At 36.9% G+C, this 27,056-nt stretch overlaps 2 protein-coding genes across 6 annotated transcripts; both read left to right on the forward strand.

Moving 5' to 3' along the window:
• Positions 1-3,132: 3,132 nt before the first annotated feature.
• Positions 3,133-14,713, forward strand: ttll4 (tubulin tyrosine ligase-like family, member 4). 2 transcript variants are annotated; one of them, XM_058788004.1, is made up of 19 exons: positions 3,133-3,287; positions 4,707-6,104; positions 6,508-6,578; positions 6,714-6,768; positions 8,939-9,057; positions 9,219-9,329; positions 9,695-9,771; positions 9,980-10,174; positions 10,256-10,338; positions 10,425-10,553; positions 10,666-10,788; positions 10,889-10,987; positions 11,102-11,236; positions 11,693-11,830; positions 12,389-12,485; positions 12,761-12,971; positions 13,059-13,129; positions 13,748-13,797; positions 13,904-14,712. In XM_058788004.1, exons 2-19 carry the CDS (start codon positions 4,786-4,788, stop codon positions 14,079-14,081), a joined length of 3,261 nt encoding a protein of 1,086 aa, XP_058643987.1. In that variant the 5' UTR covers positions 3,133-3,287; positions 4,707-4,785; the 3' UTR covers positions 14,082-14,712. The 2 variants fall into 2 exon arrangements, with proteins under 2 accessions (XP_058643987.1, XP_058643988.1); XM_058788005.1 differs by lacking the exon at positions 3,133-3,287 and adding an exon at positions 3,301-3,443 and having other exon boundaries at positions 13,904-14,713.
• A 1,625-nt stretch (positions 14,714-16,338) lies between these two features.
• prkag3b (protein kinase, AMP-activated, gamma 3b non-catalytic subunit) lies at positions 16,339-26,323 on the forward strand. Of its 4 annotated transcripts, none has more exons than XM_058786478.1 (13): positions 16,339-16,492; positions 17,739-17,781; positions 18,826-18,938; positions 19,053-19,134; positions 20,539-20,597; positions 20,961-21,006; positions 21,100-21,154; positions 21,242-21,368; positions 24,322-24,487; positions 24,562-24,599; positions 24,701-24,847; positions 24,957-25,125; positions 25,604-26,323. In XM_058786478.1, the coding sequence occupies exons 1-12, from the start codon at positions 16,475-16,477 to the stop codon at positions 25,071-25,073; spliced, it is 1,011 nt and encodes a 336-aa protein (XP_058642461.1). In that variant the 5' UTR covers positions 16,339-16,474; the 3' UTR covers positions 25,074-25,125; positions 25,604-26,323. The 4 variants fall into 4 exon arrangements, with proteins under 4 accessions (XP_058642461.1, XP_058642462.1, XP_058642464.1 ...); XM_058786479.1 differs by having other exon boundaries at positions 16,378-16,492; positions 18,798-18,938; XM_058786481.1 differs by having other exon boundaries at positions 16,387-16,492; positions 18,795-18,938.
• Positions 26,324-27,056: the final 733 nt, after the last annotated feature.

Here is a 27,056-nt window from a genome sequence, read left to right on the forward strand (position 1 = left end):
GAGAGAGAGGATGGAGCTGACTGTCAGGTAATTCATTAACAAAATTATTCTTGGATTTATAATTTTATGATAAATATTTACATCAAAGATATTCTTGTAATCAACTTGGTTGAAAATGAGCATGCTGTAAACCGCTGCCACTCTATACATCTGTCTGGATGCATTAACTTGTGTTTTTTTTTTTTTTTTGTGTTTTTTTTCTGGAGCAAAGTGACCCCAAAGCACACAGATAATGTTGCAGGGCCATTTGCAGTTTTATATGATTTATTCGTTCATTTATTTGAGATATTTTATCAACTCTTATTCAATCATTTTTAACATTATGACTCAAATTATGTGGTAATAAATTGCATTTATTAAAGTGATAAATTGTGTTTATTGACATCTCAAAATGAATCATTTAGAACATTGAAATACAGTTAGGCCTATATCTTATGGAAACAGTGCTGGCAGTTTAATTTGATATTATAAGCCTCATGCACAAGGTTATGAAACTAAAAGATGTTTCTTAGGAAATGTGGAAAAGTTTTATAGAGAATTTTCCACTTTTCAGTTGCTTAACATACAAATAATTTAAGACTTTTTATACAGTAAAGTGGTTATAAATAAGAGAAAGTATTTCTGGAATTTCTGGAATACTTAACTCATCAGGAGAGAGAGAGAGAGAGGAACTATTTTTATTTCCACATGAATATGCCTTGAAAAAGCCTTGTCCTTTTTCAATGTGTTGACACTGCTGTGGTTTTTTTCTCTCTCTCACTTGGATAGGCCTAGTGTTAACAGATGATAGTGATGTAATTTTGCAAATAACAATAAACATTTGACTTTAAAATATTTCAGTTCTGGGTTTTTGGTCTGCTTCAATAAGTAGAAGCCTGCTAGAGACTCCTCAGGGCAGCCTAATGATTTGAAATAAAATTTGATATAAAATATAAATAAATATCCATTATAAGTATACAATTTGTTTTCAAATGAAAACAATTTAACCTAAAAAAAAAAAAAAAAAAACCTTAGTCTGAAATTCAGCACGAACTCCTTAAATGCACACACACAGTATTTTTATTTATTTATTTTCGAATGAAGTTATTGCATCTGACCAGAGAGTGGCGCTGTTTTCTCATTTATTGTAAATTAGGGCACCTCCACATGGTCATACTTAACCCAACAACCTGTCCAACCAGTAAGAACATAATTATTAAATAACAGACCTATATATTAATGATGATGAGCAATTACATAATAGTTTATGACTATTATTTCACCACATTCTTTCTGATAGTTCAAAGCAGATTAAAGAGATCTTTTATGACTGCATATTGTTAGACACGTCTTTCATGACTGTGCAGTTTCTCAGATTGTCTGAGAGTTTCATCTTGACATGATTATACACCTCTGTGCCATTAATTACACTTAATTAGAAACATGATCTGCATGCAGTTGTACTTGTAAGGTCACTCTTCTATTTTCCCATCCTAATTAGGAAACTTTTATTGTATAATCAATACTGTTAGGATATTGGCACTGTGTCTTAAATTTGCTGATTTTAATTTTTTATTATTTGATTTGTTGATTGATAGATTGAATGATTAATTGATTGTGCTTTACTGTAAATGGGATATCAGATTACAGGAACATACTTTCTAGACTTTTAGTACCTGACAAAAAGCTCAATTATAATAAACCAGATATACAGGCATACATTTATTTTGTCATTTATTCTCAGACATTTTTTTCCCCTGAGTACTGTACTTCAACCATGGCCTAGTTAGTAGGTGTGAATTGTCTTTCCATGGTAATGTAACCACAACTTCAGTTCTGTACATGTAACCCTATCCAGTGTCATGTCAGTCTAGGGCTCATTGAAGAAAAGATATGATCGAGCCCTCTCTCGTGACAGCACAGCATTGTGATTTCATGAGGGTCACTGAAAAGGTACAGTCTCATCCTTGTTTCAGACTAAAAGGTATTGCAGAGATTAATGTAAAGCCACCAGATATGTGATATGTTTAACAGAGTGTGTGTTTTTTAGCAACTGTGTTTGCTTAGTTCACCAAGTAAGTGTGTGTGTGTGTGTGTGTGTGTCCAAGGGCAGAGCATCATGGTGACCTGCTGAGAGTTTGAATTGCAGGTGGTTTGTCACAATGCATATTTAATTTTAAGTGCATGTGAGATGGCGATACTGGGTTACTTCATTCTGTAAAGGAGTTTTCAATGACTCGAGAGGATACTGGATAAGTTTAGTCAGTTGGCTCACGATTTACCACAGAAACCTCCCTTGGATCTGTTGTTCTCTGTTTTATTGGTGAGATTATTTAGTTTAGTATATCCTTAAGAACTTATCATATAAAAGATGTGAATTTGTACAAGGTAGGTTAATTTTTAATTAACTTCTTTTTTTTTTTTTATTATTATTATTTTTTTTTTATAATTGGTCAGAGCTTCAAAACATGTATTATATTGAAAATGTTCTATTGGTTTTCCTATATATGTACATGTATTTTGTATATAAGTATGTAGGGAAGACCAGAACATGTTGTACACAAGAGATACATAAATATCAGGTTTTTAGAATTGTATCATCATATTTTTTGCTATAGCTCTTGGGGTAACAAGTGAACACAATAAAACCACAGTGTTTAAATGTTAGTGTTTAAATTTATAAGGCCTATTTGATGACCAAAACCAGAAGAAGACTTTAATGCATGCGCCTACATAAATTATTCCTTTAATCTTAACTTTTATTAGAAACGTCTATTATGGTTCAGACCAGTCTTATTATAGTACTATTTATACACTGTTATGGTATTTTTATAGTATATACACTGTATAGATTTTATATATATATATATATATATATATATATATATATATATATATTCAATTTTCATTATAATTTTAGTTTTAGTCATTTTATTGAGCTTTTTTATGTGAAATTTCTATTTTTTCAATATTTAAATATAGCTTTTTTTAGTTTTAGTATAAGCTTAGTAATTGATTTCAGTTAGTTGCCAAGGCAACATTTCTAATTTTCGAATTCTCGTTATTTTTTCATGTAATGTTAATCTATAACGTTACCCGCTTTGTTTCAGTTACTGAACGCGAGTTTTAATAGTTTAGCAGCAATAGCAGCAGCAGTAACAGACAGTCAGCCTGTATATTGTGTGTGTGTGTGTGTGTGTGTCAGACAGCAGCGCAGGCAGCACGAGGGAAAACAGCACGAGGCGGGTTTCTCGAGCGCGATACTCTCTTTGAGGCAACTGTACAAACTACCCTGTCATCCCGAGCCGGTAAGACGCGTTTATCACTTGCTGAGATAGACAGAAGTCTTTGTGTAGTAATAAACGTTAGTGTTACACAAAACTTGTTCGTCCCGTGCACCAGGACGTTGGTGATGTTGGCATGAGAAAGAGTTTTTAACCCTACTGTGCGGCGAGTGTTGTGTGGTAAGCTAACGCGCTAACGGTTAGCCTCGTTTTGGCCGCGTCTCAAATCTAGCGCGCTGCCTGCGTAGGCAGTATTTAACGTGGGTATAATTTCCAGAAATACCGTCTAGCTAAGCAGCTGACTGGGTTTTGAGTCACAGCCTGTGTGTATCCTTTGACTTTATTCACAACAGTAAAGCCCCGTTCATGTGTTTTGGCTTGATGAAAAGTCAACGCCAGACCGATGGAAGCCCAAAATATTGATTAATAATAATTTTGTGGAATTCAGACTAAGGAATCTGAAAAGATCGAGCCTTTGATCAAACACTGTGTTGGAGTGTCTCAAATCTTATGAGCTGCTTATACGGAGAATATTGATAGGTCTCACAGTCCCAGGTTTTCTTTTAGTTCACTGTCAGAATCAAATATATGCATATACTTTTATCTTATTCCTGTGTTCAAGACTACTATAGTACATGTCTAAAAAATGTTAAAATTGTCTTTTCTAGATCTGGAAATATTCTAAAATATTTTTTACATTTATTTACAATATTTGTATGCATTTATTTATTTATTTATTTTCTGGGTTTGTTGCTTGTGTAGATATCACTGTCTGAATTTAGGCTTCTATTAGAGACATTTGTAACTAAATATAACTATAATAATTGTTTTATATAGATAATCATTCAGAAGGTTGGTGTCTGACATACAGATGTCAGTCTGCTTAGAAATTACTGTAAAATTATTTCTGAAAGGGAAAAAGTGTCTTGAACACTTTAATACTTAGATATGGCTTTTTGTTTGTTTGTTTGTTTTTTTTTTGGGGGGGGGGTTATTATGGTCTTTTTTGTTTTAAGGGATTAAGTCATTTACAATTTTAAAGAATAAAGAAGAAACTAAAACTTACTACTTAAACAACTAATAAACCAGAATTTGTAATTGATTTCAAATATGTAAATGATAGCCTATATTTTCAATTGCAGTGAAATAGATTTTTTTTTAAATAGTGAAATTCTTCAAAAAAGTCAAGTAGTTGAATATTATTGTTGGCCATTTAACATTTCTATCATAAACAGTGGTCAAATTTAAATGTTAGCTACTTAAATTCCACATTCTTTCACTTCTGTGCTTCTGTGAACAGTAAAGCAAACAGGACGGTGCGTAATGAAGCCCAGCAGAGCAGCATCAAGAATATCAAATGCTTGGCCATATCTGATTGTTAAATAATGGTGATTACAAAATGGTGTTAAAATGCCACAGTGAGCTTTTCTCTCTGTTTTCCAGTTGTAGCCCCCTCTATCCTTCGGTTCCTCACTTATGTGTTTGCCTGAGCCCATTCCAGGGGGGTGTGAGATGGCAATTAATGGCCTCCAGTGGAGCTGAAGACATAAGGAATGGGGCATCTCGGCCAGCCCTCGTCATCCAAGCCAAGTCCGCAGTAGTGCATTCACCCAATGCACGAGGCTCCTTCAATGCTGAAAGAAAGAAATTGCAGGGAGGTGATTTGTTGCCTCAGCCGAATGTGAGAGTGCTATATGATCAGCCTTTCTGTGTCTCAGGGATCCCCACACAACGTGCCTATCCACACGTGCCTACAGTAAGAGTTAGCCGCGCACAGAGCACAAGTGCGACTTCTTTGAATGGTGCTAGTAATGGTTTAAGGAGACACAGTGTTTTATCTAAGAGCTTGCCACATATTAACGCTGCTCCCTCTACATGCCACAGTCACCATCAATCCCACTGGAACCTTGATTCATTTCGGTTCAAGTCAGGGCTGTTAGGAAAAAGGGCCTTTTCGCCTCAGCTGTCTGTTTGTCCTGCCTGTCCCTCCCCACCTAAGTCGTCTTCTCAAAGGGTCGTAATTGAGAAAATCATGCCTACTAATCAGTCTTTGCCTTGGACGAGCAACAAGCTCAGGGATAACAGCAATGGAGTTGTGTGGCCCCCAAATGCCAAAATGCCCACGTACTCCAAACGAGAGACTGTTGACCTGCACAGTCCTGCCAATATCGTATCCGGCTGCAATGGAACACATTCACGAGGCTTCAAAACCGATGCAACAAAACCTCCCCAACCGAGCATGCCTTTGAAAGACATATGCACGGATGTGCTTTTGAACCACAGCAAGGCAGCCAAGGATTTAAAGCAGTTTGAGAAGATTGTAACGGAAGACACTAGAGCAATTGAGCTGGATTGCTGTGTGGGACACGGTGTCGGTGAAGCTCCTCAGAGAGTGACTAAAATCAGCTCTGAGGCAGAGTTCGCTGCCGCCGTTGTGCAAGAACTCACCAAAAACAATGTACATGCAAGACGCCGGACACTCAAAGGTGTGAGCAATGTAAAACATCTCACAGGTGGTACTGTACCCATCTGCCTTATTAATGAAGATAAGGAGTCTTGTTTTGCACCTATGGAAACCAACAGTGCCCTCAGTTTTGATATAACGGATGAGAAGTGCCCCTCTGCTGTTGTATGTGATGGTAAGACGCAGGGAGGTGATTGTGCCATTCCAGAGGTGACTGGCCATGATATGGCCTCTCCTCAATCGCCGTCTGTTTACACCGTGACAAACCAGATATCTGCCATTCAACTCACAAAAGAGGAATGCTGTCAGGCCTCTCAGGTGGACACAAGCCCCATGTCACTTAAAGAAGAAGAGGAGGATAGTCATGAGATTCAGAGGTGTGTGCAATTACTCAATTAACTGTTTTTGTATACTTACTACTGTTCAAAAGTTTGGCATTGATGAGCTTTTTTTTTTAAGGACAGCATTTATTTGAAATAGAAGTTTTAATTGTCTTTATTACTTTTAATCAGTTTAATGGGTCCTTTTTGAATAAGTGTTAATTTCTTTAAAAAAAAATTTTTTAATCTGATTCCAGTATTGTAGGTCTATAAATAATGTGCTGATGGGAAGTCTTAATTCATTTTAGTAAATCAGATCATTCAAACTGGTTTGAATCATTAAGAAACTCCAACAACTTTGGATTTAAGCTCAAATATTGTGCATCTTACACTGTAAAAGTCACATGTCTGTCTGAGGTAATTTCTCAAGTTTTTTTTCCCCTTGTAATTCACTTTTCAGACAGGGAATGCTTCTAGATGGTGATGAGGAGGAGCTTCCAGATAAGCTGGAGAATGACTTCAGTGATGATGGTAACAGAGCTGCTTTTTTCTGTTGCTTTAACCTTAGCATATATGAGCCCGTGTAGCCAGAACTCTTTTATCAATATGTGTTTGTATAAGGTTAAAAAAAAAAAATGTAATTGCCTGATTTTTTTTGCTTTTCAGTTGATTCAGATGATTGTGATGTCTCCTCAACAACGTCCATGGCAGCCTCGTCCAAGTAAATAGACTTTTATCTTTGAGAAACTCAGTACTCCAGGACAAATCTCACTGTTTTACGTTGTGCTTATTTACTATCTCTCTTAAAAATGTGGTCAAAGTCCACTTGTAAAATGAAGTCAGGGCAAGAGTTAAAATTAAGCAAGGTTTTATCTCAAGCCTTGGTAGCCTCTCCTGTTACGAGGGTTACTTTTAAAATACCAGTATTAATTTTCAATACAATCATTCATACTGCTTTATCATAGAACAAAACTCTTAGAACTAATTAATATTATTAATTATTAAAATATTGAGAAAGTTGTCCAAGTTAAGTACTTAGCAATGCATATTACTAATCAGCAATCAAGTTTTGATATATTTACGGTAGGAAATTTACAAAATATCTTCATTGAACATGATCTTTACTTAATATGCTAATGATTTTTGGCATAAAAGAAAAATCAATCATTTTGACCCATACAATGTATTGTTAACTATTGCTACAAATATGCAACTGCTTTTGTGGTCCAGGGTCATATATATATATTTATATATAAAAAAAATTACAGACCCCAAACGTTTTTTTAACGGTAATGTATACGTCTGTAATTTATTTTTTATTTTTATTTTTTGTATCAAAAATATATTTAAAAAAGTAATGTGAAATAATTACAATTTAAAATAGGTGTTTTGTTTTAATTTATAATATTTTATTTTAATTTATATTTGTTTTAGTAATTTTTTCCTGTGATGGCAAAGCTAAATTTTCAAAGTCTTTGATTTGGCATACATTTCTTATTATTATAATTATTAATGCTGGAAACAGTTTTGCCGCTTAATGTTTTTGTGAAAACTTGTTGTTCTTTTCAAGATTTTTTGATGAATAGAAAGAAAATCTTTGATAACATTAAATGTCTTTACTGTCACTTTTGATCAATTTAATGTGCCCTTGCTGAATAAAATGTATTTCTTAAAAAAAAAAAAAAACACACACACACTATCCTATAAATGTTTGGGGTCAGTATGTTAGCAGTATAATCTATATAAAATCAATGATATGATTTTTAACACAAAATTGAATTTTTCCAAAAACATTTTCTATACACACAGTTTAAGCTCAGAATTTAAGTTCAGCTACAGTATTTAGCAAATCCCCATTTTTATCTTTTTGCTGATTCAAAGATCTCTTTCTGTTAGCTAATCCTGGCTTTGTGCTGGTTGCTGGTGATCTGCCAAAGGCGCACTTTTGACACACAGATTTAGAGTGCAAATAAGGCTGACTATGGAAGCTAGATTACAGTAGAAGAGGGTCTTATAACTTTGCATGTTTCTCCTCTAGTCACCTGACATTACTATGGCGATGACAAACACACAGAGGAGGACCTGACAGTTTTTTTGTTTGTTCTAGTGGTTGCTGTCAGAGAAAAGCTTTAAAGCCAGAGGCCTGTAGAAAGGTCCCACAATTGTTCTTGTGTGATAGAAGTAGAACTATCCCTCTATAACAGGAAAATGAGTCTCTAGTGAATTGTCAGGCCTGTGGAGCCATTGTCATGAAGTGACGTCCAGCTGATGGGTTTGTTTGTAGGCGTTTTCTGGTTTAGTTTTCCCACTCAAAGTAAAGGCCCATGTTAAGTGTAACCTCAAACTCGGTGCAGTTCAGTGTGATTTACCATTTTGAATCAACCTCAGCAGTTCTACATGACTGTCACGTGAGTTATTTCGTTTTTCTGAGTGCCAGATTTAAATATAATTTTAAATAGTTTTAAAATGTTCTTATTAGTTTCTCTATCTGAAGTGGTTTATTTTTATTTGAGGAAGCTGGCTATTGACATACTTAAAACACACTACAAGAGTCTTTTTATAAGACTATTTTGCATAAAGAATTTAAAAATGGTTTGCCCACTTTGTAAACGCATTTCACTTAAGGAAATATGTCAGATAGAGTTGCAATTTTCTGTGCTGATTTTTTGAATCCTGTGAGTTTAACAGAGCTGAGAGTACTACACTATTACTGCCAGCTGAAAGCATCTTCAAATTATCCAGAAAGTGTAATAAACGAACATACATGTGTCAAGAAATTGTTGTACTTCACAACTAGTGGTTCTTCTGAATATGTTCTGAGATGTCTTTTGGGGGGTCCTGCTAATGTTTCTTGTGTTTTTTTGTTGTTGTTTTTTTTGTTTTTTTTTAAGTGTCGAGGAACCCATTAGTCCTGATGTGGAGGGGGATCTGGTGGAGAAACCTGCACTTGTTCCCAGTCTCTTCCCCCACATGCCCTCCACGCTGTACTTCAGCACTGCCAATGAAAGAGGTTGGCATAGACACTCACAAAAGCACTGACTTTCTGGAATTCTGTATTACCAATGTCAGACACAATATGAACAGATCGTTAAACACACATTTTTCTCTTTCAAATATCAGCTCTTGTGTTTTCGAGACTGTATGTTGATGCAATTTCTCCTGACTTCACAGTGGAGCTGTTGCCTGCTGAACAGAGGAAGCTGCTCAAATGGAAGATAACTACTGTCACCCCCAATGTTGTGAAAAACACCATCTCAAGATCACACTTCAAAGCCACCAAAAGTGAGTCGACTGCTGCTTTTTTGTAACGTTGTGATTTTAGTGATGTTCTTTCTTTTTTTTCTGAACAGATTTTAAAACACTAGACATCATACACTTGCCAACTTAGTGAATGGTTATAGAGGAGAAACTAGGCATCTTATACAAAAGGACTGAAGATTGTACACTACCAGACTTTCAAGTCACTCCCAATGCATACTCGCACAGAAATGACAAATGAAAACCAATGTGTTGTAAAATCATTGTGAAATATGAAACGTTTAATATCTTACTATTGGATGGAATTTTTTTGTTTTGTTTTTTGCTTTGCTTTTAGAGTGTGCACCACTTATGCACTAGGCATTTGTGTTGGTCTTTTTTTTTTCTAGAGAGTCATGATTGGCTTGGCTGTTGGGGTCACCATATGAAGTCACCAGGGTTCAAGGCCATTCAAGAGTTTCAGAAGGTAAGATTGGAATTGGAAACTTGAAGTGTTTTGCTATCTGTCTATTACCATAGTGTAATAAAAATCCATCAAGTTTGTTTCTCATGTTTAATGACCTGGTGATTGTTGTTAAATGATCTGCCAAGTTGTTGGTATTCCGATACCTTTCGTAATTGCTTTATACTTCCTGTCAGCTGAGCATTAACAAGCATGCGTTTCTGTTTGGCAGCTGAACCACTTTCCAGGCTCCTTTCAGATCGGCCGGAAGGACCGACTTTGGAGGAACCTGTCCAAGATGCAGGCACACTTTGGCAAAAGAGAGTTTGGCTTCTTCCCACGCTCCTTCATTCTCCCACAGGATATCAAGCTGCTAAGGAAGGCTTGGGAGGATGGAGGCAGCAAGCAGAAATGGATCGTCAAACCGGTACCATTACATTACTAAAGTTGTTTTGAAATTGCTCTCTGACATTCTTGTCATTGACGCGCTGCCATTTCTCGCTCTTAGCCTGCATCTGCTCGTGGAATTGGCATTCAGGTCATTCACAAGTGGAGCCAAATGCCACGCAAGAGACCGCTCCTCGTGCAGAAGTTAGTTGGAAGACCTTGGATCATATTTGATTCCTAATTGAGACAGGTTTCTGATCTATTAAGTAATGTGGTATGCATTTGTGCAGGTATCTTCACAAGCCCTACCTCATCAGTGGGAATAAGTTTGATCTACGCATCTATGTGTATGTGACCTCTTATGACCCACTCCGTGTTTACATCTTTAATGATGGACTAGTCCGTTTTGCAAGCTGCAAGTGAGTAGTAAATCATTTATGAGCATGTCATTTAACTAAAAGTGTTTAAAATGTGCAAATCTTAAGACTTTGCTCATTTAAATGGGTGTTTTCTGATTTTTATTCAACACAGATACTCTCCTTCTATGAAGACCCTCAACAACAAGTTTATGCACCTCACAAACTACAGTGTAAATAAGAAGAACTCTGAGTATCAGAGTAACAGCGACGATAAGGCTTGTCAGGGCCATAAATGGTAAGAATAAAGAATCAGCAGGCAACTCATGGCCTCAAAATATTCAAACTGGTCTCAGAATCGTAATACAGTCTAATGATTGAGGTTTTATTTAATGCAGGGCCTTGAAGGCGCTGTGGCAGTACTTGGGCTCTCAAGGTATCAACACCACTCTCATTTGGGAGAAGATCAAAGATATGGTCATCAAAACCATCATTGCGTGAGTGTCCTGTAGTCATAGCCTTGTTCTGTATTTGTAGACTGTTCTTGTGGATGTGCACACATTCACGTTCCTCCAAACTGAACTTGAGTGTGTTGTCTCTTCCCATGGCAGGTCTGACCCATATGTGAACTCGCTGGTGAAGATGCATGTACGTTCTTCCTACAGCTGTCATGAGCTGTTTGGCTTTGACATCATGTTGGATGAGAATCTGAAGCCATGGGTTCTGGAGGTGAACATCTCACCCAGGTACAGCATGCAGGAGGTCTTGGAGCTTAAGCTGTTCAGAATGTACAGTAGTCAGGCAAGTTTAAGTCAAGCTACCTTTTAAAAAGAGTAGTCTCTGTTACTACTTACTGAGTGAGTAATGACACTGACATTAGGAATAATATTATAAATTGGGTTATATCATGTATTGAATTAATCAGAGCAGTATTTATTTGGCGCAAAAAGGATGGCGACTGTAATACATAAATTAACACTAAGTAAGAATTTGAGAAGCAGTGTCACTAGTACTGCTTTAAGTCAGTATTTTCTTAAGCTCAAAATATGGCCTCATTGATGCACTGAACCAGAAGATTTTTTTTTGAAGATGTTCACTTACTTTTCATAATTTAATTTTTCCAAGCTGCTGTGTTCCACAGAATCCTGCCTTGCCCTGTCATTCTCATAATGTTTCCTCTTCCTCTCTCTGTCCATCTCTAGCCTCCATTCTAACACACCGCTGGATGTCAGCATCAAGGGTCAGATGATACGGGACCTGCTGAACCTCGCTGGCTTTGTGTTGCCATTGAGAGAAGACATTGCGCCTTCCAGTTCCAGTGCCAGCAGCTCCACCAACAGGTCAGTTCTGATATTGCATGTATTTCAAAATTTCTTGTATGTACATTGCCATTTAAAAGTGTGGGGTCAGCAAGTTTTTTTTTTTCAAGAAAGTGATACTTTTATTCAGGATGCATTGAATAAGAGTTAAGACTTTAATAAGGTTCAAAAGATTTCTATTACAAACCAATGCTGTTCTACTGAAGTTATTTTCATCAAAAAAATCCTGAAATAGTTGGCAATGATAGCCTTGTGGGCAGTTTTCGACATTGATGATAATAACGATCATGTGGCAATGAAGACTGGAGTAATGGCTACTAAAAATTCACAGGAATAATTTACATTTTAAAATGCATTCAAATAGAAAAAGGTTATTATAAACTATGATAATATTTCACAATATTACTGTTTTACTCTAACAAAGAAATGGTGAGCATAAGAAACTCCTTTCATTTAAAAATCTTACCCGAGTCCAAACCTTTAAACGGCAATGTAAATGTACATCATTCATTAATTTCTTATTATTCTTAAATTATTTCTGAATGCTTCTAACTGAAGTTTTACTCCTATTTTATTCAGTTTATGTGGAGCAGTGCGAGAGAAATGGCGATCAGACATTTCAACTGATGAGAAAGTAAAGAGAGCCTTTTATCTGAGCCAGCGCTTTGGAGACCAGGTATTCATCACATACTGAGATAATGATCATTGATGGTCACTTAAAGGGATAGTTCACCTTCAGTTGCTGTTCCCCATTGACTTCCATAGTATAGAGCAAAGAAAAGAAAAACACTATGCAAGTCAATGGAGACCAGCAACTGTAGGTGAACTATCCCTTTAAGCTAAAAAGAAAGCATTGTCCAGTTATCAAAGTTGGTTTTTACTTACAGTACTAATGACTGCCTTACCCCAGGTCCACACATATTTGAATGAAATATGTATTTGTGTGTGCAGGATTTCTGTGCAACAATCCTGGATGTGCTGACACCTGATGATGTGCGTGTGCTGGCAGAGAGTGAGGACGAGTTGAGTCGTAAAGGAGATTTTGAGCGAGTTTTTCCCTCTCATGCTTCCTCCCGGTACCTCCGTTTCTTTGAGCAACCACGCTACCTCAACATCCTCCTCAACCAATGGGAACTGAAATACTGGCTCACCAGGGGCAAAGGTGTGTGTTTGCATTGCACAGTGCTATGATCTGTTGCTCTGACCCAGTTTGCTTGGCTATCCATTTTGACTCTCTTCATACTTTTAGGTATCAATCTGCTGAGGGATTTGTGTGAGAAGAGGGTGCATCTGGGCAACCTGGCAGATTCTGTTCATCACGTAAGTACTGATGTTTGTGCAACCATACCGCAATAGCTGTTTTGTAACAGAGTCTTGTATTTTATATGGCTGCCTTGTTGGAATTAGAGGTTTTAGAGTCCAAAGTGCGGATCTTCATTTTTCTATTTTTGAACTGATGTTGGATCTGCACACTCAGTTGCGTGTGTACCGTTTTCCCTGGGCATGTGTTTGGTAGTTCTTCTTATTATTGTACTTTGTGTTTTTTTTTTTTTGTTTGTTTTTTTGGTGGCCATTGTATAATCAATTGATGTAAGCTGTTTGGCCTGTATCTTGATGTGTGCTGATCTTCATTTTTCTATTCAACATTTGAAATAAAATGTTACATGAAATAAAGTATTAAAATGTTACATTTTCATTTAGTATAACTAATATATATATATATGTATGTTATACTAAATGAAAAAATATTAATAAAATAAAATAATATTAATAAACAATTAAAAATGGCAAAAATGCACATCCAAGTTCAAAATATTAATCAAAACTATTGTAAGGTAGTGTAAATACATCAGTCATTTATTATGTGAACCTTGTTGAAGATAATTTAATGATTTTATTATTAATATATGATCTTTATGCTTGTTCTTCTATTCAAAGTGGTCTTCCAAGTCGTATCATGGACACAGATCTCAGATGACCAGATCTGGGTATGCACACACACCTACACCCATCCCCATCCCACATTGACTTATAATGGTCTTATGTACAACTTGCATCTGACTCGCTTCATGTCTCTCTCTCTGTTTTTCTCAGTGTGCTGGTCAGTCAGAGGTCTGATGCTGAAGATGAGGACTTGTCTGACCGTGAGGTTCAGTCAGTCACTACGAGTCTTCCAGACATAAGTTTGCTGAGCACCATCAGCCTGAGCCCCAGTCCCACCTCCAGCTCCAGCCTGGCCAGTGACAGCCTGCCTTCTCATGACGACCTTTGAGTTCCACCCCACAACCCTTGACATTCAGAGCTTCCAAACTGTCACATCTAGTGACGCTCCTTGCAGAGCTCCTAGAGTTGTGCTTTTCTGCTTTTGGAGGGAGATAAGACTGAAAAGCAGACTAAATGAAATAACTGGCCAAATGGATGGGTGTTGACTGCCGTATTTTGAATGAGTATTTTGTTGCTGGACCACACCTTCAGGTGTAAATACACAGTGCATGTGGGTGGCAGGAGGAATAATCTCTTCCTTTTTGGAGTTTTGATTGTTTCCATATGAGCCTATAGATACTTCTGCATTGTTTACACCACAGGCACCTGTTGAGCTGATTATTTTAAATGTGTGGGATGAAATGTGATGTGTGGAAAAGAGATACTATTGTAAAAATAAAAATCACTGTCATATGTCTTTTAATGACATTTGCATGCCCTGTTCGAGGTAGACAGTATGCTCAGGTTAAAGTTTTTAAATTAAAATTGCTATTTGAAATAGAACCTTTTCATTCTTTCGTAACCATTTTTATTAGCTCCTCAAAAGTGAGTTGAATATTAAGAGTGATCTCTGGATCTTGATCACACTTGTGCTTGGGGTTATTCTGAGAATATCAACTTTTTTATGCAACAACTACTTGGCTGACTGGTATTTCAACTGCATAGATAGTTTACAGAAATAGCGTCTCAGGGACAGATACCCTTTAGTGTGTTTAGTTACTATTGGGTACTGACAGTCTGTTTACTTCTGTAATCAGTGATATTTTTGCTATTGCTCATAACAAACAGTGTACAGCAGTTGTTGTCAACCAGGGCTCTGTGGGCATCAGCAAACTTCCTAGTGAGCCTCAAGATGACTTAAATTGAGTTAAAATAAGACAAAACAAGCTTTAAAATATGTGAAAACAACTAAAGAAAACAAGATATTTATTCTTTTAATTCTTTTAATACTCTCCTCAGATACTTTTAAAAATAAAATTAATTGATATTTATTTTGAAGCTTCACTATGTAATTTTTTTTTTTTTTAATATTCGAGTTAATGTAAAAAGAAAAACAACAAAACAAATTATTTTAAAAACATGCGTTTACATTACTCGGCTACACTTTGATAAACCTATAATAATGATATAATATAATAATAATCAGCCGTCGAGATGGATTTTGTGGGAAATTGCATGCAATGGTCATTCGCCCATGTATGTCACACATCCGATAACTTTCCACCTGTGTGTATGGTATGGAAGTAATGTGAAGCTGTTTGTTTGAGTTTGAGTTTGTTGTAACCGGTAACAGCGAGCGAGTAAATCTGACCGCGTAACACGCAAAATGGTGAAACTTTGGGAGTCACCGTTTAAAGAACAAAAAAACAAAACAGCATCTGTGTGCAGAGAGGGGAATCTACTGAGTCTGTAATAAAAATCTGGGTCAACTACATTGGTTTGGCTGTTGACGAGATAATATATAGTTATAATAACATAATATAAAAATATAATTTAATAATATGGTTCTCAAACAGTTGTGTGAGTTCATTGTAACTGAAACATGCAACTTGCAAGGCAAACTTTTAAGTAGTCTTTTTTTTTAAAAACATCAGTTTCCAAAAACTCAATACAACAGAAATGACTTGCTCACATGCATATCATATCTATATATTTTTGTATTTTTGCATGTTACAAAACATTCATCTGCACAGAGAAGCACAGCCGATGCACAACCCACACAGTGTTTCTTCAGCAACCGCAAGATGCATACATTTTTTATTTTATTTTTAACCGCTAAAGGGCCAAAAGTTACATAATGTAACTTTAATTAAAATCATTTTAGAACTTTATTCTACTTTTTACTGTCAACACATGTATCCAGTGACAATTAAACCCACTTTGTGGCCTAATCCAGTCTCAGACAGTGAGATGATAACAAGAGGTCCAAACTGTACTCATCAGGTAACAGGAGACAAAAATAGACAAGTCTTTTTTAGACTTGATGACATTTTTATTATCATCTTGCAGGTCGTGGTTTTGCAGTGGTCTTTAATGTCAGTAGTATGCTTTTCAGCTGACTGGTCTTACATTAAACTTGAATGAATCATTCAAGTCATAAATGTCTTAAAAATCCTGTGTAATTTTGTTATAGATCAAGATTGAGGTCCTGATTATGCTGTGCCGTGTTCATACCATCCAGGTCTCTTACAGGGGTGTTGTGTACACAGCCAGTCATAGCCACAACATCTGTGATTCTCCTCCCCCCGTCCCACGTCCAGCCCTCTGCGTGCCTGGGCCGGCTTTCTCTCCTGATTTAGATCGTGCTTTGCACACAGGGACGGGAGCACAGCTGAAATATGCTCCGGGCAGGCCAGCTCTGAATGCACTGAATGCGTTTGTCTCGCAGTGGGACCCCTGAACATGGACCCTCTGACGGAGGTAAGACCCAGAGAGCAACCTGTACGAGTTCTTGCATACTCTTCAGAGGAAGGGAATCATATTCCAGGAACAGTTGTGCCAGTTTGGTGTCTACTGCTTATTAAAATGTTATTATATCAACTTGATATGTTTGCTGTAGTTTAATGAACTAATGTCAATAAGCAAACTGCATCCCCAGGCTTGTTTCAGTGTTGATAATCCACAATTAGTGGATTCAACAGATAACATATATGAATAACTAGTTATGCTGGTTGCTTTGTACGTTGTGTTTATGTTTGAGGTTATTTTTGGAGATCTGAACAGTGCATGGAGACAAGGCCTCTGTGGAAATCAAGTTCATTGTGAGGTAGAGATATGTAGCCGAAAAACAACATTATTTCTAATAATAATTAACTACATGTGCATTTCCTGAAATACCAGTGATTGCAAGGTAGCAAAAGACTAGTGTTGAAGTTTTAGGTAAGTTAAGGTTTTAGGCTTTAGTTAATTAATTTGGGTTGAATTATATCTATTTGATAATTTGTGGTTGGTATGTGAGGAATGTTCTATGTAACCTAATGTATCTCTCTAGTCATACTGTAAAGATAATGTGCCTGTCTCTACAGGGTTCTGTGGAAAAAAATGTGACTTCTAGATAGAAAATGAAGGACAGTGCTTCAATTAAGCAATATCACAATACCAATCAATCTATGTAATATTTCAGTCCAACAGCATGATTTTAGGCAATATTTCGTGTTACTTTATCTTTTTTCTCTCTTCCAATAAACAAGGTTTCAAGTGAAGCCACAGCAGAATGGTACTCCTGAATGAATCAATGTGTTTGAACTAATTGGTTAAAACGAGTGATTCAATGACTCCCTTTTAAAGACACTTGTCGCCATCTACTGGCGCAATCATATAACGTGCAGAAAGAGTCACTGAAAAATCAGCATAACTACTGCTGGAACAAACACAGACAAGTGGAGTGATACAAATAGTGAAACTGTTAGACTGTCTTAATCGGTTAATCAAAGTTAACGACCGGAAATAACTGTTGCATAATCAGTAACCGTTCAGTTAGTTAGGTTTGAGGCAGTTACCAAAACAAAAAATAGCTGGGTGAACAAATACTCAGCAACCTGTTGCTTAAAGTTTCTCTTTATATTTTTGAACAGGTAAGCTATAAGGTGATGCTATGTCCTCATTACTTCTTTTGACTGCTTTTATCTTTAAGTAAAAGACAATTTATTCTCTGCTCTGTTTGTAGTTCCCCTTTATGGAGGATGAGGGGCTGACTATGAAGAGGACAGGTATCTATCAGTATCTTTTGTACACCCTGTGCATTTCTTAATGTAAACATGAACTATTTCTTAGCTGTAGTCTCTGAAATTCTGCTTTCAAGTGCTAAATTATTTGTTTTAAGTTGATATAATCATATTTAAAAATGTTGTAGATGTGTGTATCTAATGCAACCTTTCTGAAACTATAACATACTGTAAGACTTTTTGTTTATAATTTCCATTTTAATTAATAGAGTGATTATTAAACGTGATTTAATAAATGATTGTTTTCTAGTGACAGGAAGCTAAAAAAGTTTTGTGTGTAAAAGAATCAGTACTTCTCTTAAAATGATCTTGCTATATCAGAAATGTATAATTTACAAATTTTTCCAAATGTACCATTTTCACAGGCCATAATGATGCATTTCCACAGTTATTAACATCATAAATCTAGCAATTTTATTCATTTATTTATTTCCTTTGCCGTTGGAGCAAATGAGAACACAAAAATATATATTCGTTGTAGTTCCTGTTCACTTCGATACACTGCAAAAAAAAAAAAAAAAAAAAAAGTTGAGCCAACTTAAAATTTTAAGGCAACCAGCTTCAGCAAATTTTTGAGTTTTCTCAAGTTTACATAACAAAAATTTGAGAATCTCCCACAAAAATAAGTTGAGCAAACTCAAAAATCTGCTGAAGATGGTTGCCTTAAAATTTTAAGTTGGCTCAACTTTTTTTTTTTTTTTTTTTACAGTGTAGAAGTTTTCCCAACTATGACGACTTCTGAGAATCCAAAGTGTGAAGTATAAGGCCCCGAGTATGAGTATAAGGAATATCTTTTACCATTTCTTTCCTCACAAAGTAGGTTGCTCCATTAGTGTTCAGTCGGTCGAGAGAGAGAACTTACCAGGGACTTTTAGACCTGTTTTCCTTTTTTTTTTATGCCGCCATAAAGTCGAGTTGGACTGCAGTTGTGATGTTTGATCAGTAGGGTTCATACGATTATATGAGTGTAGCACAGCTACAGACTGACCGACCTGCAGCAGGGGTCTCCCTCTCTGTGTCCCTCTCAAGAGCCTCTGCAGGACCCTGACTCAGATGTGTATGCCAAGTTCTTCATGAGTCACTGCTGCTACGATGCCATTCCAACGAGCTCCAAACTGGTCATCTTTGACACAACACTGCAGGTGTGCTTATGTGCTTACTACAGTGTTTTAGTAGACTGACTTAAATTAAAAATATCCTTATTTAAGATGGATGTTCAACACATAAACACTGAAATATGTGAGTGATGTGTACAGGTGAAAAAAGCATTCTTTGCACTGGTTGCAAACGGGGTCAGAGCGGCACCTTTATGGGATAACAAGCTGCAGTGTTTTGTAGGTAAGCAAACGCTGGGGATGTGCTGAGTCTGTTGAAGTGTGGTTGCTCAGCTGTGAGCTTGCATCAGATTACTGAAATCTTATAATGTCACTACAACATCTTCACCCATAAACCCATATTAGGAAAAGCAAGCATGATTCACATATGCTAAAATGCTTTGCACATGCAAACGATAGCCAAGTGTGCCATCCATTTTGAGTTTTGATATGGGATAGAAAAAAGCTTACGTAATGGATGACATTTGATATTAAATTTCTGCTCTCTGAGGGATTTTCTTGAATCTGTTTTATTTATAAATACCACATAAACTGCTTTCAACTGATGTTTTGCTGCTTTTGAGTAAATTGTCTTTTTGGAAAGAAATTCATACTTCTATTCAGCATGGATGCTTTAAACATTAGAGACATTTTATGTTTCAAAATATTTCTGTTTCAAATAAATGCTGTTCTTTTGAACTTTCTATTCATCAAAGAATTATCTCAGGGGACAGTGAAATAAAATTAAATAGTAATAATACTTTTATTCACCAAGGATGAGTTGACCAAGGATGATCAAATTGACAGTAAAAAACTTTTGAACTTTCTATTCATCAAATAATACTTAACAAATGTATTAGTTTCCATGGAAAATATTAAGCATCACAACTGTTCAGCATGGATTATGAGAAATGTTTCTTGAGCAGCAAATCAGCATATTCAAATGTAATGACTATTCTTGCCATCACATGAACAAATTAAATATTAAAATATGCGTTAAAAGAGAATAGTTATTTCCGATTGTAATCATTTTTACTGTGTTTGTGATCAGATAAATACAGCCTTGGTGAACATAAGAGACTTCTTTCAGAAACATTGAAAGATGTTACCGACCCCAAACTTTTGAACATTTGCGTACATGCGAGGACGCACCATGTATACATACTGTCCGTGTGTCCGCTGACACAGCTTTGATTTGTAGCAGTGTCAGTGTCTGGGACTGTTACAGACTGATCATTCTCAGCACCCGTCCCCTCCATCAGTGCCAGCTTCTAAGTTTAGTTTGGCTTCTGGGCCGTGGTATCTGGTGGGAAATTGCAGGGTAGAGCTCTAATCCCCTGAACCTTCTCTGGGAGTAATAATAGCCATGCTAATGAGAAAGCATATCCTCCTACTGAAAGGAAGCTCGGGCGCAGGAGTGTGTTCCTGTCTCAGTGCATAGTGAGAGTTAGTATGTTTATGCTAATGTAGGCCTCTTGATACTTTAATTTCAGACTATAATGCTTAACTTTATTTGCCTGCAGTACTATCAAGTCCGTTTCAGATCAGATTGTATCAATGAATTGCTAAATCTGAATTTAAAGTTGAATTCAATTTAAAGCTGAGTGATCGCGCTTGTTTTCCATGTGCTATTTCTTTGTCTTTGCAGGGATGCTCACCATTACAGACTTTATCAACATTCTCCATCGTTACTACAGATCTCCCTTGGTAATCCTGAAAAATGTGTCTATTAAGCAGCATTGATGATAATAGGAAATGTTTCTTGAGCCGCATATCATCAAATTAGAATGATTTCTGAAGGATCATGTGACACTGAAGACTAGAGTAACAATGCTGATAGATCAGAATAAAATACAGCTATTTCAAATTGTAATAAATTTTCACAATATTGCTGTTTAAATAATTTTGATTAAATAATTCAGCCTCGGTGAACATAATAGAAGAATTCTTAGAATGGAATTCTTTCAAAAGCATTTAAAAAAATCTCACTGACCACAAACATTTGAATGGTAGTGTATCCAGAATTAGATAACAGATGTAAACAAAGATCATGTTCATTCTCTGTTTTAGGTTCAGATCTATGAGCTGGAGGAACACAAGATTGAAACATGGAGAGGTGATTGTGTTTTGATAGTTTTGAGGATAAATATGTAATTTCACACACATGGTGATGTTTTAAAGTAGTAGCTGTATTTGTTCCCTCTTTCAGAGGTCTATCTACAGTATTCTCTCAACTCCCTGATCAGCATCACACCTGACTCCAGGTAAAGCAGGACCTCTACAGCACTTTGTTTGTCCTTTCTTTTTTGTTTTATCTTTCCAGTGACAGAGTTGTGTTTCCTTGTTGGCAGCCTCTTCAAAGCCATTTATTCCTTGCTGAAGAACAAGATTCACCGGCTACCCGTCATAGATCCAGAATCAGGGAACGTCCTCCACATACTCACCCATAAACGCATCCTCAAGTTCTTACACATCTTTGTAAGAGCTTTTATGTTGTACTTTTGATATCAGCATTCATTAACGGTGCACTAAAAAGTTAAACTGCTGTCGGCGCTATAACTTCGTAGGCATTGCGCTGACATATAGCGCAGGTGCGCTTCGGGTGTCCCAAGTTCGAATACCACCTCTTGGACCTTTCCCTCTCTCCCGCTCACTTCCTGTCAGATCTCCACTGTCCTATCAGCACAAAAAAAGGTTAAACTACTGTTTAAAATGATGAACACTTCAGTGAGACGACAAAAAGCTGTATTAAAATGTAGACGCATTTACTATCATTCTGCAAACGCAAAGTCCAGTCATTTTAATAGGAATCCACTTGACTGGGAATCAGCATCATTAGAATAGACCATACAATTTTTGTAATGTATATGCACCTTTATTCTAAATTGAGGTGGTTGCCTCATTGGAGCTGATATACACTGCTCAAATTTTTTTTAATCAGAGTAACTCCTTCGATATTGATCTGGTCAGTTAAGTAGTAGAAGGGGTTGTTAATCAGTTTCAGCTGCTTTGGTGTTAATGAAATTAACAACAGGTGCCCTTGATGGGCAACAATGAGCACGTTTACATGCACATCAGTAAGCTGATAACTCACAAATATCAGCTTATTAAAATAACACATTTTTTGCCATTTACATGCACATCAGTAAACTGACAATGCAAGTAAGCTGCATTTACATGACTTCATTAATAAATCAGGTTATTTCCCTGTAGTGACGTCAAAATATAATAATTTGTTAAATTAATGTTAATCAATGTTAAATTAAGCTTGCAACATGTCAGCGGGAAACTTACAGCTCATATATTATCCTCTCATGCAGTTATAAATGCAGCATTATGACTGAACCACTTCTACTTCTGCACGAGATGAGAACACATTTTTATCATTTTCTGAGTCATGAAAAAGTCTGCTTTTGAGATATATTTTCTTCTTTCTTTACTGCGAGACGTTTGCTCGGTCTAGATGCGCTTAAATCTGCACTACTGATGCGTTCCTGTCACACATCACACATGCGCACTTCAATAAGCCGACAGAAAGCGGGTTATTGCGTTTACATGCCGCGCGAAATCGGAGTAAGGGGCAAAAAAACTACCTGTTACGACCGGTTTATGCTTAAGCCGTTTATGACATTACTCCGATAAAAGAAAACGGGTTACTGCGTTTACATGACCACGTGCGTTTTCGGCTTATTAAGCATTATCGGCTTAAGAACGTCCACGAGATGACCCCCAAAACAGGAATGGTTTTACAGGTGGAGGCCCCTGCAATTTTTTTCCCTACTCATCTTTTCTGACTGTTTTGCACTAGTTTCGCATTTCGCTCGGGTCAAGTGTCACTGCTGGTAGCATGAGGCGATACCTGGACCCTACAGAGGTTGCACAGGCAGTCCAACTCCTCCAGGATGGCACATCAATGCGTGCCATTTCCAGAAGGTTTGCTGTGTCTCCCAGGACAGTCTCAAGAGCATGGAGGAGATTCCTGGAGACAGGCAGTTACTCTAGCAGAGCTGGACAGGGCCATAGAAGGTCCTTAACCCATCAGCAGAACCAGTATCTGCTCCTTTGTGCAAGGAGGATGAGCCGTGCCAGAGCCCTACAAAATGACCTCCAGCAAGCCACTGGTGTGAATGTCTCTGACCAAACAATCAGAAACAGACTTCATGAGAGTGGCCTGAGGGCCTGACGTCCTCTAGTGGGCCCTGTGTACACTGCCCGGCAACATGGAGCTCAACTGGCATTTGCCATTGAACACCAGAATTGGCAGGTCTGCCACAGGTGCCCTGTGCTTTTTACAAATGAGAGCAGGATCACCCTGAGTACATGTGACAGACGTGAAAGGGTCTGGAGAAGCTGTGGAGAACGTTATGCTGCCTGTAACATCATTCAGCATGACCGGTTTGGTGGTGGGTTAGTGATGGTCTGGGGAGGCATGTCCGTGGAGGGACGCACAGACCTCAACAGGCTAGACAATGGCACCCTGACTGCCATTAGATATCAGGATGAAATCCTTGGACACATTGTCAGACCCTACGCTGGTGCAGTGGGTGCTGGGTTCCTCCTGGTGCACGACAATACCCGGCCTCATGTGGCGAGAGTATGCAGGCAGTTCCCGGAGGATGAAGGAATTGATACCATTGAATGGCCCTCACGTTCACCTGACCTAAATCCAATAGCTCAGTGATGCCCTGGTCCATTTCTGGGAGGGAATACCCCAGAACACTACCCGTCGTATCATTAGGAGTATGCCACGACCTTATCAGGCCATACTTGGGGGCCATACAAACTACTGAGTACCATTTTGAGTTGCTGCAATGAAATTTCATTTTGCTTTATTTTTTCACTTTGATTTTCGGGGTGTCTTTGAATTCAGCCCTCTATAGGTTGATCATTTTCATTTCCATCAAACGATGTGGCATCCTTTCATTCCTAACACATTACCCAGTCCATATCAGTATAGATGTCCAGCATGATAGTTTTCCCCATTGAGATCTGATGTGTTTTCACAGTGTTCCTTAAATTTTTTTTTGAGCAGTGTATTAAGATGACATAAGTTAATAGCTATCTCCAATTTGTGTAATACTGCATATTCTCCGATAGGTGTCAGTATACTTTAAAACAACTGTCATATCGGCTAGTAAAACATAACTGAGTGCACATTCAACTCGATCTCATGCAAAAACGTAGCTATTTCACAAAGTGGCGAGCCACATAATTCGTACCACACTATTCATACAGAAAAGATGCATGAACCTGAACCCCATCTCAAAACAAAATATGAACAGATTGTATGAAAGCATACAAATGAGATTGTATGATTTCAAATGAATTAGACATCAATTTGCCAAACATGAGATTGTTGGCATGAAATGCTTACGTTGACTGTCCCCATAGCTCTGTACTGAATGATGAGAATTTGCTTTATGAATTACAGGGCTCTACGATCCCAAAGCCACGATTCTTACAGAAGCGGATTGAGGAAGTGAAAATTGGAACATTCAAGAGCATTGCAACTATCAAAGAGACAGAAACAGTTTATGATGCTTTATCAGTATTTGTAGAGCGACGGGTCTCAGCCCTGCCTGTCGTCAACGAGCAAGGTACTGTGTACAGCTGTTAATTCATATCTTTAACTTCTGAAGGTCTTCTGTGTGACATTTTTCATTCTCTTTAGGCAAAGTGGTGGCACTTTACTCCAGATTTGATGTCATTGTATGTAGACTCACTTTTTTCCATGATTATGTTACAGCAAATAACTTTCATATGTACCAAGCGAAGCTTAAAGTTGGTATCATCTGCATTTACATGAACAGAATTTGGCTGCACAGAAAAGCTACAACAACCTGAACATGACGATGCAGGAGGTCATTCAGAGCCGCTGGTGCTGCGTTGAGGGGGTGCTGAAGTGTTACCCTCACGAGACCCTCGAAACCGTCATTGATCGGATCGCTGAGGCTGAGGTAGTAGTTTCTATATTATAGCCTTCAAGAACTGATGGCTTGTTTTCATTGGCATCATTTGAAATACGCCGTCCACTCTGACCAAAGGTCCTAATGCTGTTCCTGTCAGGTTCACCGTCTAGTGCTGGTGGACACAGAGGATGTGGTGATGGGAATCGTCTCGCTCTCTGACTTGCTTCAGGCACTGGTCTTGACTCCTGCAGGCGTTGAAGCACTTTTCCCTTAACACCAGTGGAGGGCTCCTTCTCCACCATCATCCTCATTTCATGTCATACCAGGTAGGCAGACTGCTGTCAGCAGAGATGCTTTTTTATCTCTCAGATAAACCATCCCTCCATTTCTGCAAACAACTCAGGAAAAAAAAAGCTACACAAGCTGTCAATGTACCTTTAAGGGTGCATATTAATGCCTAAAGATATACATATTAGTACCTATATGTATATATTAGTACCTTTTGAAAGTGACAGCTTGGGGAATTTTTTTTTTTTTCTGAGAGTCTGTCTAGTGACTCATAGTGTCATCGAACAGAAAGTACATTATAATGTTTGCTCTGGAGTACACGGCAGTTTAAGTCTTTGGAGACATCTTCCATACAAATATTTGTTTCTGAAGAGAAAGATTGTTTCTATAATTGTGACCCAAAATATACAAGGAGATTAGTGCAGATCAAGTGTTACTGCGAGTCCAGGAACATTTGTTAAAGAAAGTGAAAGGAATGATGCTTTTTTTTTTTTCTTACATAATTTTGTTTTCCAGAATTTTGTCCTAAAGCAAACCATGAGCCAACCTTGAGCAAACCTTGAAGATGAATGTTTGAAGACAGAACGTGTAAATATATTTTTTTAATGTTGCTGCCACTTTGGGATTTTATGTATAACTTTAAACATGTCTAATCTTATTTTGCAATTTAACTTGTATATTTGTATAATTTATTAAAGAATTAGCACAGTCATTTGAATTGTGATAGTTCTATGTCCGATAAAATTACAGATATTTTGACACATAATATGTAATAATGCTAACCCTCCTGGCAAAAATCTTTTTTTTTGTATAACATTATTGTTATAGTAGTACTTGACCCCTGATCTTTTCATTGTAAATAAACAGATAATCATGTTTTTTATTTAGTCATATAATTCACTGAAGTGTTTCTACAGATTTTTCATACTCACAGTAGATTTACAATGTTATATTGCACAAATGTTCTTTTTTCCTACCACATACAACATATTTAATTCAATGATTGTACTGTGTTGTTATTTTGGTAAAGAAAAAGTTGTCTGGTTGAAAAACTGCTTTACAGAATAAAACTTACAAAATTATAAGCATCAAACTATGGTTGGTTCTGAATTACACCAAAGTCTTCTATAAATATAAGCATAATTTGTATATTTTTAAAAAATATTATTTGTGAAATTGTTTTTTTTACAATGTTTCAATACGAGAAAATAAATAATTCAGCCTGGCGACACCAAATACAGAGTTCAATGTTTGAGTTGTTGGTGCATATACTGTATTTACCAGAGGTGTATCCTTGTACATCCTGCTTTTCGCTGTTAGCAAACAGTGTCATGCTAAGTACTTATGACTTTCTAAGTAGGAGTTTAACAACCTAATTTGCATCATTTGCACTTCATACCAGTTTGAAGACTTACATTTATTTCAGTATGTTGCTAGCACCTTTGCCATTAAATATATCAAACACTGACTAATGTTTTGAAGCACTTAATCCACAAAACTACTGTATGTCAATGACTAATGTCTTAAGACACTGTGAACAAGTTAATTCTGTTCAAATAAAATTAAACATTACCCAAGGCAAAAGTTAACATGAACTAACAGCAATCATAGGCAGTGTTGGGGAGTAACTAGTTACATGTAACAGTGTTACGTAATTTGATTACAAAAACAAATGTAACTGTAATCAGTTACAGTTACTGAGAAAAAAAAAGTGTATTTTGTGTGTTACAGTTACTTATGAAAATTTTAACAAAGGGGATTATATATGAATATTTTCACAAACATACAGATTTGATTGATTTCTTTCCCAAATTGCACTGACTGCTCTAAAATATGAGACGCCAATAATTCAGGAGCTTAGGACACAGAATAGGACACGTTTATTCAATAACTGCTTTACTTCCTCTTTGGGTTTGTGTATATGCTTTATTTTTTCAGATTGGCTTTTTTTTTCCAAGGCATTGTTAGA

Source organism: Onychostoma macrolepis, chromosome 09 (assembly GCF_012432095.1).
Source record: "Onychostoma macrolepis isolate SWU-2019 chromosome 09, ASM1243209v1, whole genome shotgun sequence".
In the NCBI taxonomy this organism is placed as follows: domain Eukaryota; kingdom Metazoa; phylum Chordata; class Actinopteri; order Cypriniformes; family Cyprinidae; genus Onychostoma; species Onychostoma macrolepis.

Excerpts from the sequence above, each read along its gene's own strand:
- prkag3b (XM_058786478.1), top strand. Across the intron at positions 18,939-19,052 it reads TCTTTGACACAACACTGCAG|GTGAAAAAAGCATTCTTTGC; the intron begins GTGTGCTTATGT and ends TGATGTGTACAG. Across the intron at positions 21,007-21,099 it reads CAAGATTGAAACATGGAGAG|AGGTCTATCTACAGTATTCT; the intron begins GTGATTGTGTTT and ends TCCCTCTTTCAG.
- ttll4 (XM_058788004.1), top strand. The coding sequence starts at position 4,786 with ATGGCCTCCAGTGGAGCTGAAGACATAAGGAATGGGGCATCTCGGCCA. Across the intron at positions 9,058-9,218 it reads CAGCACTGCCAATGAAAGAG|TGGAGCTGTTGCCTGCTGAA; the intron begins GTTGGCATAGAC and ends CTGACTTCACAG. Across the intron at positions 10,789-10,888 it reads GCTTGTCAGGGCCATAAATG|GGCCTTGAAGGCGCTGTGGC; the intron begins GTAAGAATAAAG and ends TATTTAATGCAG.